Source organism: Protopterus annectens, chromosome 12.part0 (genome assembly GCF_019279795.1).
Source record: "Protopterus annectens isolate FY-2018-M chromosome 12.part0, PAN1.0, whole genome shotgun sequence".
Classification (NCBI taxonomy): domain Eukaryota; kingdom Metazoa; phylum Chordata; order Ceratodontiformes; family Protopteridae; genus Protopterus; species Protopterus annectens.
In genome coordinates, this window is record NC_056746.1 from 1227361902 (window position 1) to 1227387206 (window position 25305).

The 25305-nt window shown below is 38.6% G+C and overlaps 1 protein-coding gene across 1 annotated transcript in view; it reads right to left on the reverse strand.

Moving 5' to 3' along the window:
* PTPRT (protein tyrosine phosphatase receptor type T) overlaps positions 1–25305 on the reverse strand; it is a 3212182-nt gene that overhangs the window by 614159 nt on the left and 2572718 nt on the right. Inside the window, exon 19 of the mRNA XM_044089009.1 lies at positions 7305–7341. Within this exon, the coding sequence (XP_043944944.1) occupies positions 7305–7341 (37 nt within the window). The remainder of the gene's footprint in view (positions 1–7304; positions 7342–25305) is intronic.

Genomic DNA, 25305 nt, shown 5'->3' on the forward strand with positions numbered 1-25305 from the left:
TTGGTAGTGGATTTTTCCGTGCCGAGTTACCAGCCCTGATGCATAACCTTCAATGAAGGAACGCTCATTCACGCATGCCTCCACACAAAAGATGCTCTAGCTGAGAATCAAACGGGACAACGTCTTGCTGTGAGGCGACAACACTACCGCAGCACCACTACCACGCGATATGGTGGCAATCTTATACAGTACTTAATACCAGCAAATGTTCCATAGGTGAGGGAGCCCTGTGAAAGTAGTTTAGTGAACACTTTGTCATCAGATAGAACTAACTGTGTGCCACAATGATTTGAAATGCCTCCATTTGTTTGCCTTAGTTTCTCTGATGTAAGTGGTTTTATGATTATCAGTATTACTTCCGATGTCTCAATGATGTTTAAGGAACTCACTGTGTTTGTCGTCATTATCATAACCAGCTTTTCTTACTTACCCTGCTGCAGCATTCTATTTGATGTGCAGTTTTATTTCAGTCGTTAACATAGATTATCTTTGCATCTGATTTTTTTTATAAGAGGATAAAGTCCATCTTGAATGGATGAGCAGATTAGAGAAAGGGGTAATTCATAAGTTATGCCAGTGTAGCTATATAAAATGTTACAGTCAATATTTTGCGATTCATCTTAAAATATTATTGGAATTGTCAGAAACCTGCTCTGCAGTTTTTGTTGTGGGGGTAATTTATGTACTTTAAGTGACTAGAATGTTAATAGGACAAATGAGCACTAAGTCATCAGGATTACTGTGTCGCTTTAACATAGTACATTAGTTGATAAATTGAGTCAGACAGAAGGAGGAGGAAATATATCTTGTAAGTTCATTCTGATGTAGGTCATGCTATCCGTATTTAGGTCACCTAGAATATTTTTCTTAGGGATGAGTACACTTGGAAAGAATCCAAAGTACATTTTGAATAGTGACAATGTTACATGAGGTAAGTAAATAATTGAGATAAATACTTCATCACGTAAACCTAATTCTACCTTTATTACCACTCAGAATCTTTGTCATAACTAGACTTGTTTGCAGATAGTGCAGGACTGAGAGTGGCTGTATTGTCTATTAATAGGTTCATACCATCACCCAATCCATGATCAATTCTGTTGTTGCAGAATATAACCTATTTTTGTTGACTAGATGTGGGAATTAATGAATCACGTTTAAGCCATGTCTCAGTGATGGTAAAGATTTTACTATGAAGAGCAGGTCTACAGTTCAAATTGACCCCATGTCTTGTTTAAATCAAATGCTTTAGTATCCAATCAGCAAGCCACTACAATACGTGTTGTTTGAGTATGTGTCTGTATTTGACCAGGACAAAAGTTCCATATAACTGAAGTGAATTAATGTGATCACTGTAATAATTGTAAGAAATGCATTGAATGTTGAGCAGACTGTTATTGGTATTAATCATCTGAGTAGTGTAGTTATTTGGAAGTAGACTGTTTTTTGTTTGTGGGTCCAGGAGTCAGGGGCAGGTTAGCATTCAAGTTATACATTTCATCCCTTCTGCTACTTCCTTCAGTGACTGGGTCTGGTCCTTGAACACAGATCTCCTGAATTAGATGCAGTTTCCATCCTGTGTAATATGGAGCCAGCATTTAAATGATTACAGCACATCTGTTATGCTCCACTTCTTGGATTCCTATCCTGTCATTATCATATTGCTAAATTTCCCTCTGTTCCTCAACCTCCATTATTTTGTTTCCTGTCTTGTAGCAATGCTAACACCATGTTCCCAGTATTTACATGATGATAGTTCTTCAAGTATTCTCCAATTTTTAGAACCATTTCTTTTTTTTTTTTTGGAAATATGGCTAAACGTCTAAATGGGTTTTCTGCATTATTTCTTTTACTGTCTTGTCAAATGCCCTGCCTAATACCTTAAATGAATACCCTCTTATTCCATAACCTATATTTGTTTTTCTTTCTCACTGTGAGGGGATATTTGACACTTACAGGACCCCAGTTCAACTGTTATATTCAAACTTTAAACTAAACATGGGAATCAGAATATTGCCATGACCCAGTACTTTCAGTGAGAAAAAGTATGTCAGCTATGGAATTTATGTGATTTCACTAATGGAAGCACAAACCTCTGATTCAAAACAAGATTCCACAAAAGTGACAACAATGTTAACAAGCAAAATTACAGCTTTGATATAAGAAAATAATGGCAGGTGTAATTAATTATTGGATGCAGCCTCATACTCACCTGCTTCATACTATTCTACTGTCCATTGAATTATAGTATTTTAAGTTGCAATGCATCACTGAAGGTAAATATTAGTATTACAATGTTCGGCTTATTACAAATAGTCATTATATCTATGGCTTACTCATGGATCTAGATATTCAGAATCAAGTTTACATCATGTGTGTGTCAAAAGCACTCAAGTAAAAGGGAATCCGCACTGTGTTAGTTTAAATTTAATTCATGCTACATGCTGACACAGAAAGAATTATATAAATTATTGTGGTCTGTCCATACACAATCATTTTTCTAATTGTCTGTCAAACTTCAGCCTGCTAACTGGGCAAAACCTAGCATTAGGCTACTAAGATACAGAGGTTCATAAGTAAGTACAAAATTAGCTGCCCTTGAGGGCAATCTTAAGCCTAGACATTTTTTTTGAGCTTGAATTAACCTAATCCATTTGGTTACATTCACAGATTGTTACTAGGGTAATGATCTTTGTGGGGGGGGGGGGTGCTTTCTAAGCCTAGACAAGTTTTCCTGAAAGAATAATGATTTCCTGTATCAAAATAGAACACTGAGGGCCAGGCATTGATAAGCTACTTTTGTGCATAAGGGACATGGATGTCCAGTCTGGTGTAAATTTCCTATTCTCCATCCACTGGTCTAGGCTGCACTTTAACTGCGTAATAGGCAAACTCAGCTTCACATGGAAGGGAAGCCTGTTCCATAGTAGGGGCAGTCTCTAGGACACACATCTGTCTCTCCATCGTGTTTTGTTTAAGTCACAGACAAAATTCAGGTACCTAGGCCTAGTATTTCTGGTACTGTTTGACTTATAAATATGCAGGAGATTCATAAGTGTGGGGTTTGCAGATGTATTGCAAGCCAGGCATAGATCACCCCTCAGCAATCTATAGGAGACTGAATAGAGGTACAGGGCTTTAAGGCACTCTGCATAAGGCAGGTTTGTTATGCCTTGTATTCTTTTTGTAAGGAACCTGTGAGGTCACTTTAGTTGCTGAATATGCTTGGTCAAGTACATACTAAGGGGAGCACTGTACTCTATGACTGGTCTGATAGGTACAGAGTACAGTGGCGTAATGTCCTCTTTGGACCTAGATGCTATGCCCTTACTTATAAGTTGCACAACATAAATGGATTCCCTCACCACTGTGGCAATATGGTGGAATGAAGGTAAGGCTACTGTCTATGTGCAAACCCATATCCCTGACCACTGGGTCGATTCTTAGGGGTGTATTATCAACATGGTAATTAGCCAAGGTGGTTGACTTCCCAAAGGGTACAATTATGCATTTCTTAGCATTGAGTTTAATACAATGGCTTTGGCACATTTGTTAGCCTGAGACCGGCCTTCTTGAAGAATGCTAGTGTTTGCAAGGGCAGTCAGTGATAACTTCCAGCTTATAATCATCTGCAAACAAAGTCAGCCATAAACATTCAGCATTTGGTTCCATTTCAGACAAATAAATGTGAAAAAGGAACAGGACCAGTACCGAGCTTTAGACGACTCCACTAGTGACTCTTGGTAGAGATAGCTGTAGAACAGTGTGTGCGTGCTACATCATTAAGAAACATTTCAAGCACTGAACATGCATATAAATAGCAAACACGTGCTAGCTTCAGTGCCATTTCGAGAGTGCAGCCAGAGTGTGAGAATGTAAGTTTATCTAAGTTAAAGTCATTAAGCCTCACTGCTGATGTTTTTGTACATAACAAAGCTGCTTCAACAGAACCCACAAAGACTCATCTATTACTTCCTGACTAGACGAGCGACAATGGCCTCACTTACTTTGACCTCTTGGGTCTTATCAGTGAGCTAGTTAGATATCCAGTGGATAATAAAAAGGTTTGTATCTCATTTAGTGAGCTTGTCTATAATGCGTGAGTGGGGTATTGTATCAAAAGCTTTGGCCATGTTGAGGTAAGGTGTATGTACAGTCTTGCCTTCAAAGAAAGGTCCACCAGATTTAATAGGCATGAACTTCCTTTAACAAAGCCAAACTATGATGGGTCCAACATCTGCAGGTTACCTATGTCCTCATTTATCATGTCCATGATGATTCTTTCTATGGCTTTACTTATGAAGCTGGTAAGACTTATGGGACTTTAGCTACCTAGATTAGTGCTCGCACCTCCTTTGTGCTGGTGGAAAGACTGTAACCATCTTCCATTCCTTTGGCACAAAGCCTGACTGTAGACTCCAGCTGAAACGTGATTCAAGTGGACCAAAGAGATCATATTTCATGTTATTTATTAAGCATCCTGGGATGTTAATGGAGCACAATTGGCCTTGGAAATAATATTGATGACCATTTACTAATAATGATTAGGGGAAGTTGTGGTATGTGGTGTTTTCTTTGGACTATGGGGAGGGGTGGGGGAGAATTTTGAGCTGAACCTGTCAGCCAAAAGGTTGGCAATGGTCTCTGATTCTGTGTTGGTGATGCCGCTTACAATAACTTCTGTGCAGCATTGTTCATTTCCCCTGAGGTTACAGACATAGCTGTAGAAAGTTTTGTGTTTGTCCTTTGCTTAAATATAAAGGACCCCTACTCTTTTTGATAGGTGCCTTGGGACCGTTTATATCCTCTTGAGCTACCACCAACTCAAGCAGGTGGGGCCTTGGGTAGCACCTCCCCTTATACAGCATTGCTGTGTCAATAATCAAGCTACCTCATATGGGAATAGAACCTACAACCTCCTGCAACACTGACACTGCTTGTCACATGTAGGAGATATTGCAAAATCTGAAAAAAAAATAAATACACTGGGGAGCTGATTTAGAAGTGTGAATCTTTAAGGATGCTGTTTAATCTGAGAACCCTAAAGATAATTTATCTATAAACATGAACACTAATAAATGCTAATGCTCAGAAATGGATACACCATTAGGTATCACTATTTGTACTCCTGCAATGATAGAAAAGTACTCATAATGTAAAATAGGATAGAACATTTCTGAAATAATATAAGATTGTATCGGAAATGTCTGCGTGTCCAAGATCTGTTGCATGCAATGAGTTTTAGTAAATAGGATCACCACTAGTGAGAGAATACATAAATATAGTAGACTTTCTTAGCATCTTCCAAACTGACTTATAGTTTAATGCTTTTTATATCATAATTCACAAAAGATCTATATTTTTAATGTAGTGTTTTTCCCTGTAACAGTTAATATGTGCACTGTAAAATTACATTTCTTTGTGGCCATGTAACATGGTCCAGATAGAATACAAAGATGATATGCAATCTGTGTTGTTTAAATGACTGGGTTTTAAGAAACGAATCTGGAAATGTTGTTACAAGGGAACCAATTACTTGAATGGTATGCTGCGCTTCTGATGAATACAGCAGTATTTGAAAAGTACTTTTAAATGCATAGATTTGTCTGGAAGAATCAGCTCACACTGAGAAGAAAATGGACAACTACTCATTTAGTGTCATTCAGGTATTTGTGCAAAATGTCATAATATCCTCTGTTATTCAGTGATCAGCATGTGTTCAATTTATTTTTTTCTTAAATTTGACTATTTGAATTTTGAATCATCATTTGCATTGCACAGGTTGCTGTCTCATCAAATGCGAGTTTATTTTCTTACTGTAATTTTATTTAAAATGACAAAATTAAAGTGATGGCACAGTTATTCTATTAGCAATAACATTTCATATGATTCAAAAGGATGATGCATCTTCAGTGATGGCCCAATATCCAAATATACTAAATGAAATTGGAAAAAAATGCAAAACAAAAGCAATATACATCAGGACATCATAAGTTACCTAGAAATATCAAACATGGAACAAGATGACATGAGCACTGTGTCATACCACTATTTGAAATATGAAATACTTTCCAGTCAACAAAATCTATATCGCTGTACTCTTTGAGTGACAAACTATGACTACATATGATTCACTACATTTTGTAATTGTGTAACTTTTTCTTAAACTATGGTGTGCACATTTTGCATAAAACATATAACAAAATATTTATTCAGATTCAAAATGACCAGAAAGAAATATCTTTTCAGCCATTTTCCAATAAATGTTACACACCATACTAACAAACATGGGCAAATTGCTTTGGGAGGACATTACTAGTTGCTGTCCAATGGGGAAAGAAAGATACATTTTCTAATTGCAACATAACATGGAGTGATTGGTATAATCTTCAGTTTCTGTATAACATTAGAAATGAATCTGCATGCCAGAATTAATAACCTGAAATATATATATGTACTGTCAATGCAAATTGTTCCCATTAAGGATCATATCAGCAATAATTCTCTAACATTAGACAATGTATGATATCTACCATCACATGGAAAATTTAAGCTATTATAAAAATTTATTCTAATTTCAGATAGAAAATATTTTACTGAATAGTAGAATGGAATCTACGTTTCTGTATTGCAATACTTTGGGCAGCACAGTAATCTTAAAAAGTAGTGCTTAGAAGAAACATTACTCGTTATGAACTTCTGCTTTTTGTAGCAAAACATTTGCATATAGAGATACAGAAAACCATTATAGAGTTCAGAATTCTATGAATTTGCATGTTATGTTCACTTATTTACTGTACTATCTGCTTTTAGGATAATCTGTTATTATTTGGGAAATGTTTTAATAAATCCTCTGTTACAGTACATGACACCATATTATTATGAGATGGCTATGTCATCTTGTATGTCACCTTGGACTGCAATGTCCTTTGGGAAATAGCACACTGTTAAAAGCCAGTCTATTTTGTTGTCAGCTTTTATCCATTCTGTCCATAGTCCCTCTCATTTATATGTTGTATCGTTATATAATTGTACTCCAAAATAATTTGCAAGACTCATGTTCATTTTGTGGGTTTTACAATTTCTGTTATGCTTTGCAACTTCATAACATGTATCTCCTGTAGCTTTACTGAAATTAAATGTCATTGACCAGAAAACCAGTACCTTTAACAGACAGTTCACTCAAATTATTTCCAGAATATTGTTAACAAGATTGCATTATTAATTAATTGAAAACTGTACATGCTGCATTATCTTAAAAATGAAAATTTAGTCAAGCAAACATAATGATGAAGATTCCATACCTTTTGTGGCAAGCCTGACACAGTTAATTTTTGTTTCCTGTAATACAAATGAAAATGCATTAGCAAATATTCATCTTCACAAATGCATTTTGACTGGTTCACAAGAAAACTCTTTAAAAAAGAACAGTGTTTTTTTTTTTTTCTCAGAATAATGGTAGACCTCTTTTCAACAAAGTATAGCATTTAATTTTAGTAACACATCTAATTCAATCAAAAATCATTTCTTCTGCAATATAAATGGCATCATTTAGGATTCAAGTACACCTGTACAATTATTAACTTATTAATATACTGTCTTATGGAAATCTGAAATAAATAAAACAAAAAAAGACTGCATTGCTCTGAATTCAAGATATTAAAGCCAGAGTTTAAAAAGTGATATATTTGCATGTATGTGAACAACTACGTTATGAGATATACTACCATACCCCTGGATCTTGGCTGTAATAAGGCATATGTTTTATATTTTCATATCAAAAGAAAAGAAATAATGCATTGCAGCAAGTGACAAAAATGAGGCTACTAAATCATATTTCCTCTTTTCAGTTATACTTATAGAAAAATAAATGAAATCAATGATATGGAATACTAATTATATGTAGTTTATGCATATGTCTCATGGTAAGAATATATCACAGGCATGCTTGACAACACGATTATTAAGCCAAAGTTAAGTAAGTGAAAAGCAGAGTGAAGGAAGCTGTAAGGCCTCTTCCACATACCGATACAACGTGTTAAATTACTGGATTCATGATACATTCGAAAATGTAAACTCCTTTATATAGTCTTGCCTGGGCTGCACCACACAGTTGTCCAGCAATACTTATTTTATTTTTTATTTATTTTACATTAGTTGACCGGGATAGTCCGACTGGATGCATGTCCATTTTCAGCAGAGGCCCAGAGAGAAAAGCTCCAAGGGTAAGCAGATACAGCATTACATAATACCAGCATTACATATTACAAACAGACTATTTACAGTGATTACATAAGTAAGCAAGTTAAACAAGTTCCACAGGTTAGAGTTAATCCCAAGCGTAAATCAGGATTAAATTAAATTACACAGTAAACTGGTTAACAGATTTTTACACATTCTAGAGAGAGTTAGCCAGGCTTGATACATTGACATAGCCAATTAAGTGCCAAATGTTGTCTGAGTCTAGTTTTAAATTGACCTAAGGTAGAAAGTAAGGTAATATCAGCTGGAAGAGAGTTCCAGGGTCTACTTACAGAGTTTGCAAAGAGAGGGTTACCGGCTGTGTTATTAATTTTGCTAGTCTAAGTTAGTAGTTTGCTAGAGAATTGAAGCAGTCTAGGATTGTTATAGGGGGTGATAATATTTTTAAGTGCAGGAGTATTGTCCGGATTATAGAGGATTTTATAGGCCATAATCAGTTGGTTATACTGGATTAGGCTGGGTAGTTCAAGCGACTAAAGCTGATTTAGATTGATGCAGTGATGTGTCCTAAAAGGCAGCCCAGTGGCAAACTTGGCAATGTGGTTGTAGCAAATTGAGGGTTTGTTAAGGACAGTTTTGTTTAAATTCGAGAGTAGAGGGGATGCATACAGAAGGGTTGAAAGAAGGTGAGGGCGAGCTATGGCAATTTTAGCTGGAGGGGTTAGGAAGGCTTTTATTCTGTAAAGTGACCCTAGTTTTTTATTGATGGTTTTGATAGTTTGGTTAACATGTAGGTCAAATTTTAGATTATTATCTATGATGACACCCAATAGTTTTGTAGAGGGGTCAGGGGAGATTATTGTGCCATCATTTGAATTTATGGTAAAGGTGAAAGCGGTAGAACTATGTGTTGCTGAAAATAACAGCATTTTAGTTTTTTTGGGATTTAGGATGAGACGACGTTCAGAAAGCCAGTTTTCTATTGTATTAAAGGTGGTCTGGGTAGCTGACCATAACTCTATTGGAGATGTGGCCGAGCAAATCAGAGTAGAGTCATCAGCATATTGGATACAGCTAACTTTTGGGATGACAGTACAAAGGTCGTTAATGAAGATGGAGAACAGCAAGAGCCCTAGTATAGAGCCTTGTGATACTCCAAGGATGTTAGGTAGAAGATTAGAGAGTTTGTTCTGCCAGAGGACAGCCTGCTGTCGACCATTCAGGTAGGATTGAAACCACTGAAGGGCTCTAGTATCTAGACAGAATGTTTACAGGGTGTGGATTAAAAGTTGGTGATCAACCATACTGAATGCCTTGGAAAGATCCTAGAAGAAGGCTGAGAATATATAATTATTGTTGTGATTATGGTTTATGATGCTGATAAAGGCTAGGAGAGCTGAAGTAGTGCTGTGATGATGATGGAAGCCATGCTGAGTGTCTGCCATAAGGTAATTCTGGATTAGGTGGTGCATGAATTGTCTATGAATACATTTTTCCATAATCTTTGCAAGTGGAGAGAATATAGCTATTGGTCTATAATTGGAGAATTCAGTAGAGCTGCCTCCTTTGTGAAGTGAGATTATATAGGATATTTTCCAGATGGTGGGAATTTTAGTTCTACTATGGTTTGATTGATTGGTAGTGAGACAGGGTAAGCAATAGCATCAGCTGATTTTTGTAGGTACTCGGCAGGGAGTTGATCAGCAGAAAGTGTAGTGGGTTTTAATTTTTTGATCAAGGTACGGATAAGTGAAGTGGTGACTGGTTGGAAGCTGAACACGAGTAGGTTTCTAGGGGTGGTTCTTTCAGGACCAGGGGAGCTAGGAGGTAGTTGGCTAGCTAGGGCTTGAATTGTCTCATTAAAAAATTGGTTAGAACCTCAGAAACATCTTCAGGGGTTTTATCAATAGTAGCAGCAGGGATTGGGGTTGTAGCTTGTCCAGGATGTAGTAGATTATTTAAACCTGCCCAAAACTTCTGAGGGTTATTTTGATTTACTGTCTGAAAATTACAGTAGTATTGTTTTTTGTCTTGTAAAATGGATTTTTTAAGTTTCGTTCCTGGATTACCTGTATTTAATGTGATCTTCGGGATCTTTAGAGGAACGCCATAAAGCCCATACTTTGTTTCTAAGGGTAATTTTGAGTTTAGACTCTTTAGAAAGCCATGGCACAGTTTTTGCCTTTGTTCTTTTTGGATGAACAGGTGCATGCAAATCAAGGATCTCAAGGAATTTGTTGTTAAAGTATGCTACTGCTTCCTCTAAGGGGAGGTGTTTTAGAATAGACCAATTACATGAGTTTAGTTCTTGTTGGAATTTAGCAGGGTCAGACCTTTTATTGTTTCTAACCTTTCTGAGTAAGGGTTGTTGGGAATTAATGGCTTTGTGCTTAATTACATATGTGAGAAGGTGATCGCTTAGGCCATCAGGGAGGGTACCAGAGATGTCCAGTTGGGGGTGACCATTTATGAGTACCCATTCAAGTATGCTTTCTTTTTGGTTGGGTTTACCTATCCTGATAGGAGTGGATATGATTTGTGTAAATGCATGCAGGTTAATATGGGTGGTTGGGGATTCTGAGGAACAGGTGCCCCACTCTATGTTAAAATCTCCAAGTAGTAGGGTTTCTTGGGGGTAGTGACATGATAGCCAGTGCAGGATATCTTCAAGTGTAGATATATTGCTACCTGGGGGAATGTACATACACATGATATTAATGCATTTATTTTTATTAAGTTGCAATTTGATAGCAAGAATCTCTGAGTTATTAATCTGAGGTGGTTGTATTACATCTATGGTGACATTCAACTCAGATTTATAGAGTACAGCTACCCCACCCCCTTTCCTGGAAGCACGATCCAGCCTGTGTATGTTGTACCCAGGTGGTAACACTTCATTTTCTGTAGTATTAGGTTTTAACCAGGTTTCAGATAAACAGAGAATCTCAGGGGAGTGGACATCCAGAAGTGCATGCAATTCATGTACCTTGTTATTAATACTTCTAATATTGAGAAGACAGGCTAGGAGAGAGTTAGTTGGCCTATTAATTGTAGGTTTGTAACTTAGATTGCAAGTAGAGGGGGTATGTGTATCTGAAGTGGGTCGGCCAGGGTTGGGGTGAATATCACCACCAAGTATTAGGTTGTCTATACTTGGTGATGAACTTCAGGAATTTGTTTATTAGTTTGTGGTAATGTTTGGATCTAGAGCTGATGTGCCTGGGGTTGAGATGTTGATAGACTGAACAAGATGTTGGATAGGACCTGGTACTGTAAGTATGGTTGAAGGTGGGAGCATTTACAGCTGGGGTGACAGTATGGCTTTCAGGACCTGAAATCCCGTGAGAAACTGGTTTTCATACAAGGTAAGGTGGTATGGTGCGAATAAGAGGGGTAGTAAAGAGGAGTATATCATTACCTGTGATTCAGCTAGTGAGTTAAGGAACTGTTTTACCTGGTGATGCAACACCAGAAGATAGAGTGGTGAGGTAAAGGTAGTGGAAGGGGGATGGGAGAATGCCAGATGAAAGCTAATAGGTGCTATTAAAATGTAGGTAGAAGAATGGGGGTGGGAGGAATTATCCTAGATGAAAGCAGATAGGATCTAGAAAGTGGGGGAGTGGCTACAGTACTTTAAATTTTAGAGGTACTGGGGGTGGGAGGGAATTGGGGGCAGGGAGGGGAGCGAAGAGAGCCCGAGTGTAGCGAGGGTGAACGTAGCGGGGCTATTGCAGTTTACAAGGTTTCCTAAGGTGTCCTAAAGCTATAAGGCAAGTATTATAGCTCTTAATGTAAGAGTCAGTTTACTTAAGTTACAGGGGAAGGAGGCAAACACTCAAGTAGAAAAAAGAGCCCTATGGCTGACCAAAATGGTGACCTGCTTAATTACACAGCACTAAGTGAAAGCTTAACAAATGCTTTTTGTGTGCAATCTACTCTGCTTAAATGCTGAGAGAAACTGATTTTGTTATGGTGACCAATTGCAGTCCTGTAGACTCCGATTTGTAAGTAAATGTAGAGTTCAACTAGGAAAAGAGAAAAGCAGAGATTCTAGGTTAAGCATGAAGGCAACAACAGGCAGTTATTATATAATAATACATTCAGAAAGGTTTGAGGGTGGGGGGGTAAAGTAGCACACTTCAGAATGAACTAAGATTTATAGCTAAGAAACCTAAGCAAGAGAGCAATGCAGTAAATAAACACTTGCCAGATTTTAAAGATATACCTGAAAAACTAAATCAATTGTTCACAATTGTACAACTAGAAAATTGCCAGTGAAAGCACTTCAAGTATAGCTAGCCCAAGTTCTTCAGGTCATAAAAGCATTTCTTCAATGTGTGTGTGCAATTTAGACATTAAAAACACATGCAACAAGTAGGAGCTCTGATTATACACTTTCTCTAGGTACAGGTTCAGTTTAAACACAAATATTACCACAGAAATTCAATAAAGTCACTAGCTACTTATAGAGCCTCTGCAAAAAAAAAACTGTGAGAAAGGACTGTGTAACAAGATAGGACTGTGAAAAAGGTTGTTGCTGGGTGTTTTTGATGAGGAGTTTTATGTCACGAATATGATGCTGCAGTGAGTTTCACCACAATGTGTTGCATTGTACAAACTGGCAGAGTGCTTTTTGTGGGGTTTATTTTATTAATTTAAAATTTGTTAACCAGGGTAGAGCACAGATCCCACTGGATCCATTTCAGTCTCATCCCAGGGAAAACACAATAGTTATATGACATTACATACATTATATATGACATTACAATCATACAGAGTGAATGACATAATGCAATATATACATATATTACAAACAAAGTGAATATCATAGTTGGAGTGAAGGAATAAAGACACTGGATTAGTGACATTTTATACACAGTGATTGAAAAAAACACAAAATACATGTTGTTGTATCTTTTGGCTTTTCCCGGTTAGGGGTCGCCACAGCGGAACTCCAGTCCGCTAATGATTGGCAGCAGATATTTATGTACTGAGTTGCCAGCTTTGATGCACAACCTTCAACGAAGGTATGCCCATTCATGCATGTCTCCACACAGAAGATGCTTCAGCTGAGAATCGAACAGGACGACGTCTTACTGTGAGGCGACAACGCTACAGCAGCACCAACATACAGTATGCAATATATAGAGAGAGGAAATCAGAGCTAGCATGCTGAAAGCATCACAATCAAAAATCTATTCAAAGTAAGGTATGCAGATGGAAGAAGAGAACAGAGAGGCCAAGTTATATGAGCAGACAGACAGCAGTTACATTTTCCTAGTGTTTGGAAATGTGATTTTTATTTAACAGAAAATGAGGTGAGATCTTTAAGGAGAAGAATGGAAAGATTCCCACAGACTGAGAAAAGGGACTAGGCTTTTTAATTTTCACCATGCTAATGCAACTGTGGAGCTGCTATATATAATGTAAGGGGTGGGGATGCAGGTAAGGTTACCCCTGAAAAAAATCAGATTGTTTACAATGTTCACTATATGTATGTATCTAATGATGTCAGTGAATCTGTATGCATTTCCATAACTGTAGCCCTATAGACACACACAGACACACACACATATTAAGTTTCAACATGGCCCATTCATCCTTCAGACCATGGGCTACTACTCATCTGGGGTATTCATGGTTTTTATATATCATTTGATAAGCATGAAAAATGTTCCTTTTTTCTGCTAAAAATTTTACTTTTGCACATGTATCAAAGCCAAATGTAACTCTTATGTCATCTGAGAAAGTTTTAAGAACTGTTAATTGTTGTCAAGTAATTTTTGTAATCTATCCCTACCATACTTAGGCTCTCATAGGTTCATAGGTAGGTACTAGGCTATTGGCCCTGGGGCCTATACAAGCCCAGACAAAAAGGTACCCAGGCTTTTGCCACCCAAGAAAATTATTTTCCTGTGCAACTGTCGAACAGAGCCACAGAGGTGATCCCCAGGGTGAATTTCCTATTTCCCATCCAATCATCAAGATTTTTCTTGGAGAGTGCTAATGAGGAGCTTTGTTTGATATAGATAGGTAGTTTATTCCAGAGTATGGGAAGACTCTGGGACAGGTATCTATCCCTCCGGCATGTTCTGTTTATTGTGGTGACAAGGTTTAGGTCCCTAGAGCGTGTAACTCGGAGGAATTGGGATATCTTTAAGTGGAGCATGTCCAACAGCTCTGGATTTGACATAGCTTTGTATGTTAAGCAGAGATCACTTCTGAGTAGGCGATATGCGATGGAGTAAAGCTGGAGTTTTTTGAGACGGTCTGCATAGGGCATCTGTTTGAGGCCAGTATTTCTCTTTGTGAGGTATTTCTGTGGCCTTTCCAGTTGTTGTAGATGTCTTCTGAGGTACATACCAAAAGGGGCATTGTACTCTATAATGGGTCTAATGAATGATGAGTACAGGGGAACAATGACCTATTTTTTTCTGGATGAGAAACCTTTTGTGATGAGGTGTGCCATGTAGAAGGATTTCCTGACTACTGTGGCAATGTCATTATCAAAGGAGAGACTACTGTCCACCTGTGCCCCAAGGTCTCTTATCACACTTTTGGTGTTAAGTATACTACCACCTATGTTGTACTTCATGGGTACAGAGTTTTTACCAAAGGGGATGACAATGCACTTTTTGGCATTGAGCTTGAGGCCATGGCTTTGACACCAGGCATCTGTCTCAGTGAGGCCCTTTTGCAGGATATCCACATCATTAGGAGTTTTGATTATGGCTCCTAGTTTGCAGTCATCTGCAAACTTCATTAGCCAAAGACCTTCTGTGTTAGCCTGTACTTCAGAGAAGTAGATACCAAACAGGAGAGGACCCAGGACTGAACCCTGTGGTACTCCACTTGTCACTAGTCTGAAGTCGGATTTGGAGTCTGGTACTTTCACGGAGTTGGTTCTGTCAGTGAGCCAGTTGACAACCCATCTTGTGACATAGGGATATATACCTAGTTTAGTGAGTTTATCTATAATTCCAGAGTGGGGGATGGTGTCAAAAGCATTGGCAAGATCTAGATAGGCTGTGCTAACCACCTTACCCTTGTCTACTGCTGTGATGACTGCTTCAAAGAAGTCTATCAGGTTTAGGAGACATGAGCTGCATTTTACAAACTCAAACTGGGTGGGGTCCAGAGTTTGGAGATTACCAATGTCTTTGTTTATAAGTTCCATGATGATATGTTCCATGGCCTTGCAGACCAGGCTCGTCAGGCTAATGGCCAGTTGTTCCCGGGGTCCGTGGTAGCTCCCCCCTTGTGGAGTGGGATAACTGTCACTGTGCGCCATTCAGCAGGCACAAAGCCTGAGGTGAGGCTATGATTGAACATGGTACTTAGGTGGTGTGCCAGTTCGTTCTGTAGTTCATGTAGAACGCAGCCTGGGATATTGTCTGGTCCCATGGATGCTGTGTTCTTGGCTTTGGAGAGTGCGTTTTTTACCTGTGCAGCTGTGGTTACAGGACCATTGCATTCTTCCAGTATAGAGATGGGCTCTTTAGGGGGTGAGAGGGGGGTAAAGTTAGCACTGAACCTATCTGCCAGGATGTTGGCAATATCAGTTGGGTCTGTATATTTAGTGCCATTGTGCTGTAACTCAGAGCTGATCTGAGTATTGCCATTGAGATTTTTGACATAGCTATAGAATGCTTTGTCGTTGTCTTTAGAATAAGTGGCGATTTTGTTTTCGTAACTAGCTTTGGAGGATTTTATCAGGGATCGCAGCTACTTACTGAGGCTGACCAGCGAGCTCCTCCACTCATGGGATTTTACTCTCTTTTGCAACAGCTTCTTCCTTCTCTTGTACAGTTTGTTTATGGCAGGGGACCACCAGATTGACTTCCTTTTTTTGGAGGATAGCATCTTGGTTCTCTTTGGTATAGCATGATCCATGGACTCATGTAAGTGCTTATAAAGTGCAACTGTGTAGGATTCAGTAGTCGTAACTGTATTGTCCATCTGCATGGGTGTCATGAAGTTCACCACTTCTGTCTTAAGAAGCATGAAGTTGGCTTTGGAGAAATTTTTTACCATGGTTTCCTTAATGGGGGGTGCAGGCAGGATGTGGATATCTAGGGTAATTAGCTTATGGTCAGATCGGACCAATGAGGCATTGACTTCAGGTGTGGAACACCGGTCACTCATGTTGGTAATGATTAGATCTAGGATATTGTTGCCCCTGGTGGGGGTGTGGATAAGTTGATCCAGGGTACTGGAGTTTATGAATTCCAGAAAGAGTTGAGCGAAGGAGTTGGTACATGATTAGTTTTCCCAGTTAATGGTGGGGTAGTTGATATCGCCCATTATTAGGGTGTTTGGCTGAACCCTAATATTTTCCAGTACATCAAGAAAAGAGGAGTGGGAATCCTGGGGCATGGTGGGTGATCTGTAGCAAGCTACAATTTGGATTGCAGTTTTGCCCAGAGTTAGTTGCACTTGGATAACCTCGGCTGCATTATGCTGAGTAACTAGCCTGGAGGTGTGGATATCCTTAATAAATATGGACATACTTCCGCCTTTGGTGTGCCGGTCCAGATTACATGGCCGTAAAGTGTTGTATGAATTATAGCCTGGTAGTGCAGGGGTGCACTCTGAAGCCTTAAACCAGGTCTCAGTCACTCTACAGATATCGATGTTCTCCATTTTAAGGAGTGCCTCGAGTGAGTGCATTTTGAGATTTAGACTTCTACCATTGAGTAGCATCACCCTCAGTTTTTGCTTGCCTGTTCCTGTTACGGTGGTGAATTTGTCATTTGAACCTTGCCTAAAAAAGGCACTATAGGGGCAGCAAGAACCTTAGCCAGTATCTGGAATCCCAGGGGTGACAGGTGCAGGCCATCTCTGGCAAAGCATCATGGTCTGTCAACCATGTCATCCCAGGCATTCAGATACTGGATTCCTTTAGAATGGCACCAGAAGCTTAGCCAATTGTTGAAGTCAATCATTTTGTCCTTGTACTGCGGCATCATTCTGGGTGATGGCAGAATGCTACTCAGGGCTAGGGTCATACCTGCCTGGGCTACAAGATCAGAGAGCTCTTCCATGTCTCTTTTCATGTAGTCCAGTGAGGTATGTCTCAGGTCGTTCACACCAACATGGACAATGACAGAGTCATATTTGTACTTGTTGTGGAGTGACCTGAGTGTGTGGGTTATGTGGCAGATCCTGGCACCCGACAGGCAGCTGACAGTAACCTTCTCCTTGTTTAGCCTGGTGAGTGGGACATCAGTGTGCCTGACTATAGAGTCACCTATGACTAGTGTGTTGGGTACATTGTTTTGCCTTATTGGCTGTGGTTGAGTGGCACACTGAGTGTGTGGGCTATGTGTCAGTTGGGTTGTGTTGGGGGTGGAGGTTGCCTGCATTTCTGCTTTGGAGGTCTCTGTTGCTTGAGCAGATTATTATTGAGAGCCTCCGCAAATGTTTTTGTGTTTCTATGTGTGGATTTTGGTGGTGTAGATTTAATGAGACTATGTGATGAGTGTGGTGTGGTGCAAGTGTTTACCTTCTCCTCTTGACTGTCAAGTTCAGTCTTGATTGGAGAGAGCTTTACCTCCAGTTTGGCTAGATAAGTGCATCTCTCACAGGTTGTAGTGTTGGGTGGTAGGAGGAGAGGGTTGTCTGTGCACATGAGGCAATTTCTACATTGCCCCATGCTGCCCAGATTCATCAGATAGACAGGAGAAAACACTGGGAGCTGACCCTTGGACATGCCTGAATAAAAAACTATTTTCCTCTAGATAAGTGAGGAAAGTGAGTACAAGAGCTGTTTTTCTCTAAGCAAGTGAGGAAAGTAAGTACCAAAACTGTTTTCCTCTAGGTAATAAGGAAGGTTGAGTGCTGTAGTAATTAGTAGGTTATTTAGTGCTTACATGTTCTGAACAAGTGCTGATCACGAATAAGCAAATTCAAGTGCTAAAACTAAGAATCTTTATCTGGACTAAACTAGTTAGAGGAAAGGGGGGAAACAAGTGCAAATGTGGGCTTTTAAATCAGAAAGTTGAGAGAGATGGAAAAACTGCCCAAACGGCCAATAACTACAATTTCTGGGTCAGAACCACTCCTTATGTGGTAGACAGGTTACCTAGTGCTTACCACTCCCACTGATAAGGTAGAAGGCTTCCCTCCAACACAGAAAGCTTGGGGGGGGGGGGGCTCAGAAGCTTACATACAGTCCTGGCTACAGCAAATCTGAATCTGGACTACACTAGTTACAGGAAAGGTATATATATATATATATATATATATAAATATATATATATGGGTCCCCTTCACTACACCGACAGGCTACAAAGCTGACACCCAAAACACCGAGACCAAAAGACCAAAAACACACAATACCGACAACTTACAAAACCGAACACCATAACACCGACATCCAAAACACCGACACACAAAACGTAAACTACACATTACACACAACTATATATGCACTAACCTTAATCCAAACCCTAACCCTAAGGTCCGACACTACCACACACTTACCCTACCCGCACCCTAACCCTAACTCACTTAACCCACCTATAAACCTAAAGTCCGTCACTATCGCACACTTACCCTACCTACACCCTAACCCTAACTCACTTAACCCACCCTTAAACATAAAGTCCATCACTATCGCACATTCACCCTACCCGCACCCTAACCCTAACTCACTTAACCCGCCCCTAAAACTACAGTCCGTCACTATCACACACTTACCTTACCCGCACCCTAACCCTAAGTCCGACACTACCACACACTCACCTTTCCCACACCCTAACCCTAAATCCCTCACTATCGCACACTTACCTGTCCACTCCCTAACCCTAAATCCCTCACTATCGCACACTTACCGAGTCGCACTCACATGTTGCCCATGTCGGTGTTTCGGCTGTTGGGATTTCACCTTGTCGATCATCTGCGTCATCGGTCTTTTGGTCTCGGTGTTTTGGGTGTCGGCTTTGTGGCGTGTCGGTGTAGTGAAGGGGACCCATATATATATATATATATATATATATATATATATATATATATATATATATATATATATATATAAACAGAAAAGTAGCTAAAACAGCAGTTAAAACAATTCAAATGCAGTGCAAGCTAGGACACTTTAGTATGTAGCAATGTTGGACCAAACAATTTAAAAAATGCAATTAAATTAAAAATGACTAAAAACAAGTGCAGAAGGAGTCTACTAGGTAGAATGAGGTAAAGAGAAGGGACTGGGGGGAGTGTCTCAGATCAAATCTACAGTGGGGGTGGGCAACTGCAAAAGCCTCCAAATTTAAACAACAAGACAGGAATAGGGAGGGTGGATATGGAAAAACCAACACCTTCAGCAGAGATCTGAAAAACTATACAGTGAAGCAAAAATGACAGTGCACAACTCTGAAGTCAGCCAGCAATGATATACAATTAGTCAAACACCAATTACCAGTACACAACTCTGAAGTGCCAGAAAAATATACTCAGCTCTGTATATCTCCAGATAGTTTGAAAAGCACTGTGTCAAGGTCACAGGAAGGCTCCACCATTTTACAGCTCTGCATTGTAGCTTTGTCTAATGTGGACGATGCTTTCTTCCACGTTAGTTTCTTTTGCTATCTGTTTATAGTAATCTCCACCATTTTACAGCTCTGCATTGTAGCTTTGTCTAATGCGGACGATGCTTTCTTCCACGTTAGTTTCTTTTGCTATCTATTTATAGTAATCTCCACCTTTTTACAGCTCTGCATTGTAGCTTTGTCTAATGCGGACGATGCTTTCTTCCACGTTAGTTTCTTTTGCTATCTATTTATAGTAATATCCACCATTTTACAGCTCTGCATTGTAGCTTTGTCTAATGCAGACAATGCTTTCTTCCACATTATTTTCTTTTGCTATCTATTTATAGTAATCTCCACCATTTTACAGCTCTGCATTGTAGCTTTGTCTAATCCGGACGATGCTTTCTTCCACGTTAGTTTCTTTTGCTATCTATTTATAGTAATCTCCACCATTTTACAGCTCTGCATTGTAGCTTTGTCTAATGCGGACGATGCTTTCTTCCACATTATTTTCTTTTGCTATCTATTTACAGTAATGACATGATTGAATTTTTTCTATGTACCTTTCAACTCTGTCTGCATCAGTTCAAGTATATGATTTATGCGGCTATAATCAATAATCCCCAATAAGGTTGATCGAAACACAAAACATCGCACAAACTCACTTGCAATTATCATTACTTGCCTCCAAACTCATCGTGAAAAAGTAATTGCAAATATAAAACAATAGATTACATATTTAGATATGAAAAGTACAACAAACAAAAAAAACCCAGCTTTTTATGTGGGAAGGGGGCTTTCCCCAAATACCCCTGAAATTAAATATATCAGCTCCAAGGATGCACAAATTTGAAAAATGTCAAACACCTTTGAATTATGTAATGGTTGATATAATGAACTTTGACCATTGCATACTTCGATAAACAGTACCAGTGACAAAAACTCTAGTTTCACTATGATAAAATGTGTACAGTCATAACTGGTATAGCAATCATAACTTAGATATCATCAGAAGGCAAATTATTCATCTACAGTTCTTAGGATGTTTTGCAGGTTCACTTTTTTTTTTCTTGTAAACAATGTTAATGTGTGTTCAAAATATGCATAGACATAATTTTTCTCAGGCTAAATTTTTGTTCAAAAATGTTAATACCTTCATCCAGAAGTTAGGTACTGCTTTTGACCTCAGGGTTTGCCATTCAGGAGCCGTCTCAGTTTCTCTGACTGTAATTTCATTCCATTTCATATCCTATGTATTAAAAGTTCCTACTTCATCTGTAACTCTTCTATCCTTTCAGCATTTTTGGTACGTTTAACAGGACTTTATTTTATTTATTTATTTATTTGGCATTTGCTGACCAGGATAGTCCAACTGAGCTTGCGCCCTTTTTCAACGGAGGCCCGGGGAGAAAAGCTCAACATTACAAAATATACAGTATGAAATTTTACAGTACAAAGTAAACAAGTAATACATTCACTGTACAAGATATACAAGTAACAATAAAAATAGCCAGCAAGTAATTAATTGTCCATTTGGTTAAGCAAGTATAATTATAGTACATACAGGTAAAGGATAATACAATAAGGGCAAATAGTTGAGCATAGCTGTACAACACAGAGATAATTTGGCAAATTAGGCAATTATACTAGGAGGTGATAATATGAAGGTGGGCAGGAGTAGAGTGAAGAATGCTGTAGTGCTCTTAATACATGTCTAGACAGGCTGGAGTAGCAGTCGGCTTAATTAGTTAGAGTATGAGGGAGGGAATGAGAGCAGGGATTGGAGTAGGGAAAGGTGGTAGAGTCAGTTAAGTGGGGGAAAATTAGAAGAGGAATGGAGAGAAGTAGTTGATAGTCAAATCTGGGTAAAGGAAGTGAGAATAGATAGAGAATTAATGTCATAGAGGAAGAGGTGGGAAGGGGGGTAAAGAAGGAAAGAAGGGGATTTCAGGTGGGGTGATTACAGAGATATCTCCAGGCTGCTTTTTAGGTAATTTCCAAGAGTTGTCTTGAAGTCTTGAGAATGGGTAATATGAGAGTCATAGGAAGCTTGTTCCATGAAAGAAAAAGAAGGTAGATGTAGAGGTTCTGTCCTAAACATTATTTAGGTTTATGAATCTGTAGGAGACATTGTTCTGATCTGCTGAGGGAGTGAGGTGGGTTATAGAGGGAAACAAGGGAGGAAATGCTGGGGCAGGACAAGGGTTTGTTTAATATGGAGTGGATGATAAGAAGTTTAGAATATAGGAGTTGGTTAAGAAACTCTAACCACACAAGGGTATAGACTGTGAGACGGTGGTAGGTTGGCAGCAAATTTGGCAACTGTTGTATGTTGTTTCAAGTTTGGATTGAAGAGAGGTAAGGATGTGAGAACAGTAGAAGAGGTTTGGGAGAAGATAAGTCTTGGTAAGTGAGATTTTGGAGTTGGGGGTAAGGAACTTTTTGGTTCTATATAGTAGGCCAAGTTTTTTTGGTGAGTTTTCTTTATACTGTGGTATATGTGCAGGTTGAATTTAAGTTGACCATCAATAATTACTCCAAGGAGCTTTATGTGAGGTTTAGGTGAGACAGTAGTATTATTCAGGGAGGAGATGGTGAACGTGGATTTAAGATGGCAGAGAAATCTGGGCAGGAAAAGAAGGAGTTTTGTCTTATTAGGATTTAGGATGAGTTGTTTGTTAGCGAGCTAAGTTTCATTGAGACTGAAGGAGGTTTGTGTTAGGGTAAATAGGTCAGAGGGTTGTCAGCAGTGGTAAAGACAGCAGAGTCATCCGCATACTGTATGAGGGTTGACTGTGGGTAGGATGTGTGGAGCTGATTAGTAAATACGTTGAAAAGAAGAGGGCCTAGTATTGGACCTTGTGGATTCCCATTTTTATTGGGATGAAGGAGGAAAGAACAGAGGGCCATTTAATGGCTTGCTGTCTGTTAGTGAGGTGGCTGGAAAACCAAGAGATTGCAGTATGGGAGATGTTGAGTTGAAAAGGTTTGGAGTAAAGGATTCAGTGGATGACAATGTCTAAGGCTTTTGAGAGACTCAAGAAAAGGCAGGTTATCAGTTTATTATTCTTTCTTGCTAGGCAGATAGAGTTAGTAAAAGAGATGAGAGCAGTTGTGGTGCTGTGGTGGGGGTGGATGCCATTCTGGGTAGGAGTGATAAGGTTTCCTGAGTGAGATGAGAAATGAATTGCTTATGTACACAGTGCTCAAGAATTTTGGAGAGGGGAGAGAGTATGACAACAGAGTGATAGTTAGAAAGTTCTTCTGAGTTTCCACCTTTGTGAATTGGTATGGTGTGGAATTTCCTCCAAAGATTAGGGACAGTGGCTTCACCGATTGTGCAGTTAATGAGTATAGAGTCTGGGTAAGCTATGGAATTGGCAGCAACTTTTAAAAAGAGAGGTGGAAAGATGCCTGCAGATGGGGAACAAGGTCTGAGTTTGTGGAGATGACTTTTAATGTAGCTTGTAGGTATGTGTTGTAGTGACAGAGGGCAGTTTCGTTGTTGGGGGGTGACAAGAGGAGAGGAATGTTTTGGGTTGGATGTAGGCATAAGTTTGCTGATGGTATCGGTGAAATAGGTATTAAAGACGAAGGCAGTTTTCAGGGGTGAATTGCTTGGGCAGGGGTTTTAGTGTTGATGGATTTATAGACTAAATAGATACTTCTCCAATATGTGTTGATTTATTCTTTTTTTAGATGGTGTTGCTATTTTTTCTTTCCTTCCTAATTCTCTGTAAAGTTTTCTTTTTGGGTCATCAAAGAACTGCTTGAGGAACTGTGCTAACATAGTGTCTATGCTCTCGGAAGAGTATACCCTGTCCATAAAAATCTCTCTTTAAACAATCAAACACTTCTGATGCTGACTGTCTTCACTTTTATTTCTCTTTTTTTCACATTCACTCAAAATGGAAATTAATATGTTTGTTAGATGATTACATATGGCATCACTTTTTTCATAATTTTCTGTTCATAATCCACATGAAAGTATCACGTTTTTGAAGGTCCAGATTTTATGTACAGCAAGGCTTACAAGTGAAGATAGTCAGTTATCAGACGTTTTCGGTTGTTTAAAGAGAAATGTTATGGCTGGGGGATACTCTGATGAAGGTGTAGACACTTAATATGGAACAGAGAACCACTTCAGCTAAATGTTATTATGGTATCCATGTTAATGAAGAGTATTTGGATAGTACTAAATAACCTTTTTAAGTAATCCTTTAACTTATGGCAGGGATGTGAACACAATCTGTAGCATCTTAAACAATAACTGGTAGATACAAACTGCTAATTCAGATCCTAAGAAAATTGCAGGAGGTATTGCCTCTTTTGATTTTTAAAAATAAATTTAAAGAGACAAGCTTGTCCACATAAAAATACATCTACACAAAATGTCAGGAGCAATAGCATAAAAACTCAACATTTCCATGCATAAATTGCAGTTATTGTAATTTCATTTTAAAATAAGACATATTTATGCATGCTATTATTAATGCCACATTTCATGTGAAACAAAGTCAATTGCAATATTGAACATTTTTTTAATGTTTTAAATGCCAAGCATTTTATGCGGAATAGAAGAATATATTTTTTATGAAGAAAATTTATGAAGATCTTTATAATATTAGGACAAGCAATGAGAAAAAAGATTTGTCAAAAATATGTCATTGAATATGGAAATGCATATTCTTTTCAAATGATAATGTTATAAGTAATGTGTTTTAATAAGAAAGGTGACAACATCCAGAAGTTTACAGAAGTTAAGTTTCTATGGATAACTATGCCTAAAAATGTCAATTTATAGTAATTAGCAATGTATTTTAATAAGAGAGCTGGCAGCATCCAGAATTATACATCTCCTCTTTCTCCATTTTTGTCTTTTCATCAGTCCCTTAACAAGAGTAATCAATTCCCTGCTCCTGACCCATGGGTTTGCTCCTATTTCTTTAACTCATCTTTGACATTTTCACCAAGCAAAACAGTTGAATGATCAGTATATCCTTAAGCAAATGCTAAAGAGGAAACATCTGTGGCATTAATTCACATATCATGTGACTGTGATGCTGATTATTAGTATTTAAGTCTGCTGTTTTAACACATTTTAAATCACTAGGAAAAAGTGTTTTCAGCAGTGTGAAAATGCTTGCGATATTTTGGCTTGTGTATATGTGTTTACTTTCAATAAAGTTCAGATTTGTATGACTCCGAGTATGTAATTTTTGATTTACAATTTTGTTTTTTTAATACAGAACTGAGATTTACCACTGTGTTTTTACATTTCTGGTGTAATTGAGAGCTCTCTTGGGAGATCTGCTAGATCACAGCTGTTCTAGGTGTCTCTTTGTTATTAGAGCCACCATCCCGAGTCGAACATGCTGCTGTTCAATTGCTCTTCACAGACTGTCTTGGTTCATTCCCAGCATGGCAACTCTGCTGTCAACATTGTCCATGCAAACTAAGGTAAACTGTTCTTTGTATACCTCTGTTTGTTTCAGGACTTCAGCATCTCCTTTCTATCTTTATGATTTCCAAAGTCTTTCTAGTCTTCCTCCTTTACACACTAAATAAA